This window comes from Coturnix japonica, chromosome 4 (assembly GCF_001577835.2).
Source record: "Coturnix japonica isolate 7356 chromosome 4, Coturnix japonica 2.1, whole genome shotgun sequence".
NCBI classification, from domain to species: domain Eukaryota; kingdom Metazoa; phylum Chordata; class Aves; order Galliformes; family Phasianidae; genus Coturnix; species Coturnix japonica.
In genome coordinates this window covers 10,862,602-10,874,359 of record NC_029519.1, presented here as the reverse complement: position 1 = coordinate 10,874,359, position 11,758 = coordinate 10,862,602, and the positions used below count along the sequence as shown (strand labels likewise).

General features: G+C 44.8%; 2 protein-coding genes across 3 annotated transcripts; one reads left to right on the top strand and one right to left on the bottom strand.

Moving 5' to 3' along the window:
* Window positions 1-113: 113 nt before the first annotated feature.
* Window positions 114-5,183, top strand: GLOD5 (glyoxalase domain containing 5). Of its 2 annotated transcripts, XM_015860678.2 has the most exons (5): window positions 114-242; window positions 1,244-1,342; window positions 1,530-1,679; window positions 3,123-3,278; window positions 3,462-5,183. In XM_015860678.2, exons 3-5 carry the CDS (start codon window positions 1,542-1,544, stop codon window positions 3,612-3,614), a joined length of 447 nt encoding a protein of 148 aa, XP_015716164.1. In that variant the 5' UTR covers window positions 114-242; window positions 1,244-1,342; window positions 1,530-1,541; the 3' UTR covers window positions 3,615-5,183. The 2 variants fall into 2 exon arrangements, with proteins under 2 accessions (XP_015716164.1, XP_015716163.1); XM_015860677.2 differs by lacking the exon at window positions 1,244-1,342.
* A 46-nt stretch (window positions 5,184-5,229) lies between these two features.
* LOC107312866 (cis-aconitate decarboxylase-like) lies at window positions 5,230-11,528 on the bottom strand. The gene is made up of 6 exons (XM_015860676.2): window positions 11,378-11,528; window positions 10,739-10,793; window positions 8,544-8,731; window positions 8,287-8,379; window positions 7,802-8,007; window positions 5,230-7,211 (listed from the first exon to the last, which is right to left on the bottom strand). The coding sequence occupies exons 1-6, from the start codon at window positions 11,396-11,398 to the stop codon at window positions 6,293-6,295; spliced, it is 1,482 nt and encodes a 493-aa protein (XP_015716162.1). The 5' UTR covers window positions 11,399-11,528; the 3' UTR covers window positions 5,230-6,292.
* Window positions 11,529-11,758: the final 230 nt, after the last annotated feature.

Below are 11,758 nucleotides of genomic sequence, written 5' to 3'. Positions count from 1 at the left end.
TGAACACAGCTTTCCCTAGTGAAGGGAAAGGTAAGTCATGTGTGGCTGGTGTTTCCCAGCGTCAGGTCAAAGTACATCTCTGTAGGGAGCAGTGCTCACAGTTCCTGTTTCCAAGCACTTTTTTTCACTGTCTTCCCCTTTCTGCTGTGACGTGTCTCCTCGCACTACTCAGCTCCAGGCAGCAGGAAAAGGACAATTGTAAATCCAGCACCAGCTCACCCAGCTCTCCGCCTTTCCTTCAGGTACACAGCCTCTTTTTGCAGCCTGGTTCCCTTGTGTTTACAGAAGGGCCAACAAGCTTGTAGCTCACAAGGGACAGGAAGGTCTTGGGGAAGTTTGCTGCAACTGGGACAAAAGGGCTCATGCGGCTGAGGAGCACCCGAGAGAACCTGCTGGGAGGAAAGGGCTTTGTGGAGGTTCAGAGTCAAGTCAGATTGGAGGTGAGGTTGTCAACAACTCAGTGCTACCTGTGACAAGAAGTACAGTGTGTTCCTGTGATTGCAGGGGTGTGATGTCCTGGTGAAGCTGTGACTGGTTTTACACTGTCAGCAGGGCTTTGCCAGCCATTTCACACGTACTCTGCTACAGAAGGGCAATGCCAGATGATATGAACTCAGCATACAAGAGAAAGCCAAGTCCCATTTCCAATCAAGGCAGTCAAACTCCCCATGTCTGCATGCTACTTCCATGAACCTCTGGTATCAGCTTCACACACTGCTTGCTTCTGAAATGAGTCTGAAGGCAAAAAACAAGGCAAAAAAGGTGTCAGTGTCATGGCTTGTTTTCCTATTTTGTGCTTCTTGGTGCTGCCTTTGTGTTAATAGTGTTTATTTTCCATCAATTTATTTCCCTAAGAGGCAGCAGGAGAGTTGGGCTTCCCTTGCACAGGGATGTAAATGGAGAATGTAGCAAGGCTTTCAAAAAAGTGAATTATCTTTTGTGTCAGGATTTGGGGCTTTTTGAGAGAGAGAAATAAATGTAGGTAAGCTGTTAGTGATTTAAAGGAAACTTGACTTCATTGCTATTGTCACAACCCTCCTAGTTTCCACAGCTTGGTTTTCTACAGGTAAAATTGACCAAAACTAAAACAAAATCAAAATTTCTCCTCCCTCAAGTACCTAATCAAGCTGTCAGAACTAAATCCACTTATTTTCCATAGTGTGGTGCAAAGACGTTCCCAGTCTCTGGAGTGGACACCAAGAAAGGGTGGGAGGGAAGTTTAACACACATGGTCTATCCCCAGTGCACACAGGTTTCCTGGGGAGCTCAGCCATAAATGAAGTGATCCAGTTAGTTCTCCAGATGTGGCCCCAGCCAGGGGATCTGACACATCCTTCCAGAGGTAAGGAGTTGTCTGAGGCCCTTCTAAAGCAGAAAATGTAATGCTTCTGTACTTGTGCCACCTGCAGGCCAGAAGAAAAGCCATTTGTGCTCCATTCATGGTTCAGTTCACAACTGCCTGGATCGTTTTCCTAAGTAGCTGGATGTTCCTAACCTTCATTTTCTGTGGTTTTGCACTCTGTTCCCAGTTCTGAGAGGATATGTCCTGGAAGAGAGTAATGAGTCCACCCCAATGTTTCATCCGGCACCTGGACCACCTTGTGTTGACTGTTAAGAGCATTGAGGACACTGCTGCCTTTTATTCCAAAGTTCTGGGTATGGAGGTGGTGACTTTCAAGGTAACAGGGACGTCAAGCAAGTCTTAGGTCTCTAGGACTTGGAGATGCAGTCCTGGACTGGTGTGTGGTCCTTGTGGATCTAGTGGAGGCTCTGGGTCATTTCTATAGTGTGGGCATGGTAGAACCAGCACAAGATTCAGGCCATTAAGTTCTGAGTCTCAATAGTGTCAAGCTGAGTCAAAGAGAGGTTCAAACCACACTGCAGAAGGAGCCAAAGTGACACCTCTCCCCCCAGAAAAGGAGAAAATCTTACTGAAAAACAATATCTAAGACTGAAGAAGACCACTCAAACTCAAACAAAAACTCTTGTTTTGATATTTCATAGAATCACAGAATGGTTGGGTTGGAAGGGACCTTAAAGCACACCCAGTTCCAATCCTCTACCATGGACTGGCTTCCCCCACCAGCTCAGGCTGCCCCTGGCCTTGAGCACTTCCAGGGATGAGGTATCCACAATTTCTTTGGGCAGCCTCTCTCAGTGCCTCACCACCCTCTAAGTAAAGTATTTCTTTCTGACATCTAACCTAAATTTCCCCTCTTTTAGTTCAAAGCCATTTCCCCTTGTCCTATCATTACAATGCCATGTAAAAAGTTAGTCCCTCTCTTGCTTATAAGCTCCCTTCAAATACTGGAAGGCCTCAATGAGGTGTCCCTGGAGCCTTCTCTTCTCCAGGCTAAACAAATGCAGCTCCCTCAGCCTGTCTTCATAGGAGAAGTGCTCCAGACCTTTGATCATCTTCATGAGCCTTCTCTTAAACCTCTCCAACAGCTCTGAATTGTTCTTGTGCTGAGGGTCCACTGGCAAACCTAAGACAGGATAGTTAAGCTTTTTCAGAACAACACTAGTGCATCTCTTGCCTAATCATAGGGCATCTTTTGAACATATCCACTGCACCTTGTTAACTCCAAAACCTATTTCATTGTCTCCTGCTCCATCAGGTCTCTTAAAATCAGTTCCATTCACATTCCAGGTTTGCAGTGAACAATGATTTGTTTTTCGGGTGGGCACAAATAACAACTCACCACCTTGCATTTCCATAGAGCTTGGCACTGAGTTGCTATGTAAGCTTGCAGAAATCTTGATCATCTGCAAAGAGGTGCCCAAACCTCAGTGTCTTCTGACTACCTCAATTTTGTTCACTCTGTTGTTCTCAAGATGTGCATTATTTGTGGGGCTGTCTCACAGGCAGGATTCCCAGAACTGAGCACTTGTACCATCAGATCTTGGAAGTAGTTACCTGTGGCCATGGGACTTCACTGGGTCACTGCATCATGAATGCAAGGCTCATTTTAGAGCCACTTCTTGCCTTGAGTTGCCACAGCAAGGGCCCAAAGTTATCAGGGTTACAGCCATGTTCTCGGGACTTTCAAGTCTGAAGGACAGCTGAGGGGATGCTAAAAGCTTCCGTCTCACTGGAGATTGATTCTTTTCTTTGGGGACAGGGAAATCGTAAAGCTTTACGTTTTGGCAACCAGAAGTTTAACCTGCATGAAGTTGGGAAGGAGTTTGAACCCAAAGCTCGATGCCCAGTTCCTGGCTCTGCAGATATCTGCCTTATCACAGAGGAATCTCTGGACCATCTCCTGGGTCATCTGAAGGTAAGGAAGGCTCAGAATAGACACAAATCCTTGTAACCCTGGGAGGCATTAAGCCAGAGCCTCACAAGTGACACTTTCAAGGTCTGTGTTTTGGGGAATGTCAGGATTTTCTCATATTTGCAAGACTGGAATCTTTTACAGTTCCCTTGAGGATTGAAAACCTGCTCTTATTTTTCCTTCCAGGCTTGTGGAGTGGCCATTGAAGAAGGTCCCGTGGCCAGGACTGGTGCTGTGGGTCCAATAACATCTGTATACTTCCGAGACCCTGATGAGAATCTGATTGAAGTTTCTAGATACATCACAGATAAAAATGGAGCCAGTGGAGGAGAACCATAACCACGACCCATTCTCTGCCTGTGTCCCAGCAGGAAGTCTGATGCAGGGGTCAGCATTCATTTTGTAAACATAGAATAAGGCTCAGCTCCCAGCTAGAAATATAGAACTGCATGAACCTTGAGAGCTTTCCCAAGACAAGATCAGCTCTGGCTTGCTTAGCTCTTACCTCTGGATATGAACCATAGAACCACAGAATCGTAAAATCCTTAGAGTTGGAAGGGACCTCTGGAGGCCACCTAGTCCAACTCCACAGCAATGCACAGATATACCACAGCTAGATCAGGTTGCCCAGGACCTTACCCAGCCTCACTTTGAAAGTTTCTAGGCATGGGGCATCAACCACATCACTGGGCAACAGCAATCATTGCTGACTACTCCCATCCCAAGTGAACAAAACCACGTCACTTTTCAAGTCCCTGCAAAAATCTAGCTGAGGGAGAAATAGGGTGCTAAGGAGACAGTGGTATCAGGCAAAGAAATTCTAAATTGGCTCCACATTCAGCCCAGCCTGGCTGTCTAGGGCTGTCACTATCTGAGTTTCCTCCTTTCTTTAATTTCTTCAATTATTGAAAAGCATAAAAGAACAAGGAGGGGTTACTTGAGGTTTCTCAAGGAGAGCAGTTCCTCAGCTGGCCACACTGCGGTAGTAATGTTATCATCAAGGAAATAGAGCTGGAAGACAGAGTGAACTTTTCTGACCTCTACCGTCAAAATCACCTCTGAATCAGAAATTATCAGCGAATTGAACTTCTGGGTATATCGTATGAAGCCCACGGTGGAAAAAACCCAAATCCTAATAAACACAGTGCTTCCTGTTACCCAAAACTTGTGTCAATGTCAGTGGCAGGAGAGAAAGCTGCTAGCAGCTCGGATCAAACCGCCGGTGGGAATGAACGACAAGCTTTCCCATGTGATATGGAACTTCAGCCTTTGCTTTGCCCTTGGAGAGCAAGAGGGGACCCCTGAGAACGGGGACCGCTGAGAATGGGGACCTCCGTCCCGGAGCCCCGCGGCCGAGGCCGCTCTCCAGGGTGCTGACGACTTCCAGGAAGCGTAGCTCCTACCGGCCCCACCTCCCCTGCTCTACAACTTCTCCCTGCCCAGGCTCGTGTTCCAGCCCAGCCCCATTCATTTTGGGTCTGAGATTGTCATCAGTGATTGCTTACTAGCAGGTGGCCTTCCTGGCTCTGTGCTGGAAGTGTTTATTTCACTGTGCTTGCGACTGTGGATATGGTTGTGAAGAAAGGTCTCCTTTTCTTAATTTTATTTAAGTGTACTATTTCTTGGAACAGCAATAGAAGGAAGGGTAATGGATCTTTTCTTACACAGCTAAAAGGAGAAGTTATAAATGTTGATTGCATCATATCAATAACTGAATTATCCCTTGTTTCAAACAAACTTGCCCATAGTATCTACAAGCCATTTCTTCTCAGACCGAAGACTAATGACAATCAATGATCTCAGCTTCAGCTCATCCCCTCCAGCCTCTGCCAGCTTCTGTTGCTTTCCCCCTTATTTCAAAAGCCATTCTATCGTATATGTTTGAATTAAAACTGAAAGACTACATAATGTGGCATTAGTTTTTTTATGGGGAAAAAAAAACAGAAAAAGAAAAGAAAAAGAATTCATTTCTTTATTTAGAAAGATTCAGAGTGACTATGCTAGACAGTATGAGAGGATTACATTATGAGTGGATTACATCATTTGAGCAAATATTTTCTTCTGGCTAGGAAGTTCTTTGTAGAGTCCACTACTAGCAAGCTAAAAACGAACCAGCCCACATTCCTTTTCTTGTCTGTCTAGTCCCATCTCAGTCCTTTCAGCAGAAGACAACCCTGAATTTCCCAGCAGGTTCTGTATCTACATCATGATCATACTGGAAACAAGTCCTTTGGATCAGCAGTCACAGTATTTGTTTGATGTGCATAGAAAAAATTGCATAGTTCTCCATCTTGCTGCTCAGAAAGAACTAAGTGTAAGAATTCTTTCAGTGAATGGTTACTCAGGAGTACAAGTCACAGATTTTACCACAGCCAGAAAGATGATTTAGGGGTTTCCTCTTTATGTTTTCTCCCCTGTCAGGGGAAAGAAATGGGAAATTCCCAGTGTGAGTCACAGCATGCTTGCACCCAAGTGACAATCCAGAGCTGCCCATCTCTTCACTGACTACAAAGATGACCTCTGGAAAGCTAGCTCTGATAGTGCCTGGGTGATCTGTCCACACCCAGGAGGGATGATGTGCCACAGCCCTATGATCACCTTGCAGGAGGTATAGGATGTAGATGTAGCACTGATGTAGGATTCCTATGTCCTATGTCATTTCAATGTCTGCATTTCATTCAGATAAGACATAGAGGCTTTAAGAGTCATTTAACCATTCCTTGTACATAGAGGAGTGACAACAACTTCCTAAACACTGGACATATTGGAAGGTTTTGCTGGATGGGAGTTTTTGGCATCTGTCGTCAGCTTTCAGCTACTCAGAAACAACTGAGTCAAATTTAATCTGTGTACAAATTACACAGATACACCTTTTGCCTCAAGGACTTCTTTGATACTAACGCATTTACTTTGACTTCAAGGGATAACAACTTTCCTATCACTGGAAAAGAATAGTAAAGCACCAAAGAAAGGAATCAGTTTCTCTGAGATAAATCCCTCATCAAAAACACATTCCTTCACAGGCTACAGGCCAGATGGGAGCTATCTGACAGGTTCTCCAGATTGTCCACCATAGTGATGATGGTTTCTACCTTTTCATCTGGAAGCACGTGAGAGGCATTGGATCGAAACTTCTTCAGGAGTGATTCCCTGCTGAGAGGTTTCCTCCAGTGCCCATAGAAAGTGTCACATTTGCCTGTCAGGACATCCCCACTCTTCAGGAGCACTGCCACCTCTCCATACATTTTGTCAAAGTTAGCCGCATTATCTTCAGGGTGCTCCACTACCACTTTGTGGAGCAGTTCCCTCAGCTCCTGCCGATGGATGCTGCTCTCTGTGAAGGAGCTGAGGCCCACTTCTCCATCCAGAAGGGCTGTACAGGCATTGAACTGGAAGGAGTGTCTGGCCTCGTGTTCTGAGTTGGGGAAAGGCCTATTGATGTACTTTGACACTGGGATCTTCAGCACAATGGTACGGATCAAAGAGGGAGAGAAGGACCCCGCATAATTGATGAAGAGGTTCCGAACGGACAAGGCAGCATCCACTACCCAGTGCATCCCCAGGTGGGCTGGGAATCGCTTGAAAGCAATATCTTGCTTCTCCAAGAGGAACTCATGATGATCACTTGGTGTGGACAGTGGTCTGGGTTGATAGATGCTGTAAAAAGCACTGAATCCAGAGCAACCAGAGATATCATCCAGAATAAAAGGGTTAGCTTCCATTCCTCGGGCAGCCAGCAGTGCTGCTTCAAAGCCCAGGCGGGTGGCATTCCCAATATGCAATGGCTTGGCTTGTGTGGCAGCATTTGCCATAGGCGCTCCTGCGAGTGAGGCAGCAATGCCTAAGGCATGGGTGCACTGGGTCAAGCTTAGAGACAGCAGCTTTGCAGTAGCTGCAGCACTGCCCATAGTGCCGACTACTGAAGGAGGGTGGAACCTAAAGGGGAAATTGCAGGTATGAGCATGGAAGTGTCAATGAAAATCAGCCAGTGGAAATCTCTCATGGATCTGTGGCATATGGGGTTCACCTGATTCAATATTTAGCCATATGCAGACTAAGCTTCTGCTTGAAACTTCACTAATCTCAGTCATCTTCATGGTTATTTTGGGGGAAAGATCATTGAAGGCCACCAAATGAAAATGAGATAAATGGTACTTCATCAGCCCTGGCAGAACTGGGCTCTGTCTCTCAGCATAATTTTATCCTCATCTTGAGTTCAGAGGGTCTTGAAGTGGCATTTTAAAACCCTGAGCAAGCCCATGAACAGACTCACCAAGCCTCTTCCCATGCTCACTCTTTGTGGCCATGTTGAGACTTCAGGGAAATATGGTTGACCTCTGCTATTGTTTGAGACCTGGACATTTTCCCAGGGGGCTTGGTATAGTGGCACTGAGCCTGTAAAGCTATGTGAGCTACCACAGGGTGATAAGTCGCATTCTTATGCTTGGTTTTGTTCCTGAAAATACTACACCATGCTCTAGCTCTTACTACTCACACCAGTCTACTGGGTGAATAAAAAGATTTACCTTTTGGGGATATTGTGAGCCTCAGTGGAGAAATGCATGAGCCTTCCTTGTACTTCCAAGCCTACATTAAATGCCAGCAGGAAATCCAGGCCATTGGGTTTGGAGTTCAGAGGTAGCATCTGAGAAGCTGCCAGCAGAGCTGGCAGAACAGCCCCTGATGGGTGGGTAGCAGGGTGCCAGGTATCATCAAAATCCATGGAGTGAGTCTGTTGGGCAAAGTAGATAAGAACATGATGGTGGGGTGGGTGAGAGCTGAGGGAATCCTTGCTAATTTCACTGAGGCTACAGCAACTTGCGCCTATCATACAGAGATCCCTATGGTTGCTGGTTATTCCCCTCTAAAAGCAGTTTGCAAGACTACAGAGCAAACCATGACTTCTCGGCCTCCACTGTCCCTCCAAAGCACCTAGACATCTTTCTGTAATACTAATTAGTGTTTTGAAGGCACTGCAAAGCAGAGTTTCTCCTGGAAAAGCCTGTCTTACCGCAACACCATTAGTGAAAGCAGCCAGAGTTGGGGATAGCTTCACACCAGGCTTGCCATAGACATTGCTCACGGCAACTGAAGAGTACAGATCCTGTGAAAAGGAGATTTAGATTAGAATCTTGAGTGAAGAAGGGATTGTATGATGCACTCCTGCAAGGCAAAGTCCTACAGTATCCATGACATAAGATCATGGTTGTGCTGATGGGATCAAAGTGGGGACCACAAAAACACACAGCAAAATGAGGCTGCTCCTACCAGGCAATACTTCAGAGCAATATCAAATACATGGGTTGTGCTGCCCACAAGGCCAACACCAATGCTGTCAAGGATCATCCTCTTGCTTCTGTGGCGGACGATCTTGGACAGGTGCTCAGGTCGGACTGCATGGATGAAGGAAGCAAAGCTGCTGGTCACAGTCTCCTCTGGAGCACTCCTGGCCACCACTGTAGCACCAAATAGAGAGGAGGGGGTTAAAAGTCTATGGGTCATGGGATGACAGCTCTTCACCTTCTGGTCTCACTGAAATTAACTGAGAGGAAAGACAGGTGGAGAATGCAGGATGTTTTTAATAAACTTGGTCCTATGAGGTAGTGAGGAATCTGGACTCAGCCAGCAAAGTTCCTAAGCCCTATGGACTTACAGAGAAAAATACCTTTGTACATCCTTTCGTTATTCAGCTCAGTATATCAGAGGATTTATAGCCTGTGTTTGAGAAGGGTATTAAACCAGCAGATCACATGAGATTGGTATTCAAAGGGAAGTTTCTCTCCATCTCTGAAAATACCTTTTCTGGTAGGAAGGAACACATTGAACTTCCCAGGGAAAAGTCAGCGTCTGTATTTATGACCTATAAGTTAGATCTGGGCAGATAGCACCGACTATTAGCACCTTTGTACCTGGAAGTCACCATTTCCAGATCATTAAAGGTGTTTCATTGGAAAATATCCAATTTGGAACCATTTTTATTTCAGTGACAAATTGCTTTGTTTTGATGAATTTATAGAACTACAGTTATTGTGATCCACTGCAATTTATAATATCATTATGAGAGCTCACTTGAGAGTAGGAAAACTATACAATTCAGTATAGCTAGTATTTGCAAGATTTCAACTCCATATATGTCTTTATATATTTGTGTGCTGGTAGGGTAGATGCATGTGTACAAATAAAAGACAAATGAAACCAATACATGAAAAAGTCAAGATGAGTGAAGCAAGAAAATAAAACCCCTTTCTTTCAACAGCTTAGAGGAAACATCATCAAAAATCAACAAGTACACATGACACTATATTTTTTAAACAGAATTTTTCCCAATTAGACAAAATGACCATTCCCTAATTTCACTAGGGTGCATTCATTCTTAAATGTCATGCCTACTGACTCACAGTTTGCTTGCAATGGTGTTTGGACTCACCAAGAGCCGGGGAGTCTGAAATCCACTTGTAAACACAGCTGAGAATGTCATCATTGCTGTGACTCACGGAAAGAAATTCACCCCTCGCAGCAGCTCTGCAGAATGGATCACTATAGGAATCTGTACCACTCAGCAGTTTGCAAACCCTTCTGCAGACCAAATTGGTGCCCTCCCTGTGGGCATCTCACACTGCAAATGGGAGCACCAATGCCCTCAAGGTGGGGGAAACTGTGAACTCCAATTGGATGGGAGAGGCTGAAGGAAAATCTGCCTGAATTGTGCTGCACCCATGAAATGTTGTTTGCTGTTTTACTGTAATCAATTACTCTTTGTCACTGTGGTAATGATATTTTTAACCCGTCAATAAAAGACACCTAATGACAGCAGCGTTTTCACCCTGCTGTGACAGCTCTACTGCAGAACTGAATTAAAAAATAAGATTCTGTTCTAATAAATCTTTCTGAGAGCAAATGGATTTGCATAGGTTATTATTTCTGCTGTCTCAAGCGTTTGAAGTGCCACAAATTGCATTTATTTCATTAAGAACTTATTCAAATGGAAGTTAATAAACAACATTTATAACAGACCAAGGGGCTGCGCTGCCCAGCCATGCTTGATTTGTCTGAAGAGGGAAGCTGTATACAGCTGTGAGACACAGAAAGTAATCAGACAATCCCTTAAAGTAATGCTAAGAGCAAGGTCAGATGTGAGAAAGATGTAAGAGCAAACACAGGAGTTAGGAATCTATGCAATGACAACTACAATTCAAATATCTTCAATTTATGGCCAAAGTGGAAGAATTTGGAAAGTCTGGTTCTCAGCCAGTTAAAGCCTCTATTTAGGCACAAAGCTTGTAATCAACATTTTTATCATTTGTTCTGCTCAGGGCAATAATCACTGTAACAAGACCCCCCTCCCCCAGCATGCATTATCTTCCAAGAATATGGGAGGATTAGCTTATAGTATACTTAGTAAGTACACAATTATGTCGATATGCTCTTTATAAAAGGACAGGGTTCAGCAGACAGATACAAACCGTGAGCAGCAGTTTTATGCACTTGCCGGGAGCTTGCCAGGAATTTCTGGGATTTCTAGAGTAAAGACAGAGAAAGATCATTTGTCACCCAAGCTGCCTGAACTGCCTTTAATGGTTGTGCCTCTAACACGGCACTGGAAGACACAGATCAAACGAGCGGATAAAGCTCACTTTCAGAGCTAACAAGTTTAAAGGAGAAAAAAAAAATGTATTTTCCAAAGCTCAGCCAGGTGGGGGTGCCAAGAACAGCCAGGGAAACCGAGCAGTGCAGTGCAAGGGGCACGCACACAAGCAGACCTGCCATGGGATCCTCTTGCAGCCGTGAGCAGGACCAGCTCCGAGCGGGCAGGAGGAGATAGAACCACACAGCACATCCCAAATAGAGCAACCTCACCACGACACCATGAAGAACACATTTGGGATGTATAAAAGAACCAGCCATGGAAGGAAGGGGTTAGTAAATGTGAATAAAGTGCCTGTGAAAACCATCTGGATTTGTTAATATTGGGGCAGGTTCCTATTTAATGCCATGACAATTTTTGACCACTCTGGGAACTGCTCGGAATGTGATAAGACCTCCTTAAAGTGAGAAAGGAAAGATCAGAGATGGATAAGTTTTGTACACAAAATAGTATTTACCTGCAAAGTTAAGAAGACCATTCTGGTGGCTGCTCCCACTGCTTAATGCCCAGCTCTGCGCTGCTCTATTCAAGGGCTGGGAGAGGTGTTCGTCTGAAAGGTGCTTTGGTGTCAGGGTTTATATATGCTTCTGAAAGGCAATTTGCTTTTTGTTGGTGTTGGGGTTTTTTTTTTGTTGGTGTTTTTTTTTTTCTGCAACTGAATTTCAAGTGAGATGACATCAGCCTCCGGGGACTCAGAGGGTGGGGGGAATTGATGAGGAGGGGTGGTTTTTCTGCGCTAAACAGAAAGGAAACCCCTTTGGTTTCAGGAAATAATAAAAGATTTAGGACGATAACTGACAAAGTTCAAGGAAATTCCTGTCTCCAAAATGCTACAGGT

What these genes read in the sequence shown, in the direction of transcription:
- GLOD5 (XM_015860677.2), top strand. Translation starts at nt 1,542, where the DNA reads ATGTCCTGGAAGAGAGTAATGAGTCCACCCCAATGTTTCATCCGGCAC. An exon ending in TGGAGGTGGTGACTTTCAAG is followed by an intron (nt 1,680 to 3,122) that starts GTAACAGGGACG and finishes CTTTGGGGACAG; the next exon opens with GGAAATCGTAAAGCTTTACG. An exon ending in ATCTCCTGGGTCATCTGAAG is followed by an intron (nt 3,279 to 3,461) that starts GTAAGGAAGGCT and finishes TTTTCCTTCCAG; the next exon opens with GCTTGTGGAGTGGCCATTGA.
- LOC107312866 (XM_015860676.2), bottom strand. Translation starts at nt 11,398, where the DNA reads ATGGTCTTCTTAACTTTGCAG. An exon ending in TGGTCTTCTTAACTTTGCAG is followed by an intron (nt 10,794 to 11,377) that starts GTAAATACTATT and finishes TCTTTACTCTAG; the next exon opens with AAATCCCAGAAATTCCTGGC. An exon ending in TTGCTCTGAAGTATTGCCTG is followed by an intron (nt 8,380 to 8,543) that starts GTAGGAGCAGCC and finishes TCCTTTTCACAG; the next exon opens with GATCTGTACTCTTCAGTTGC.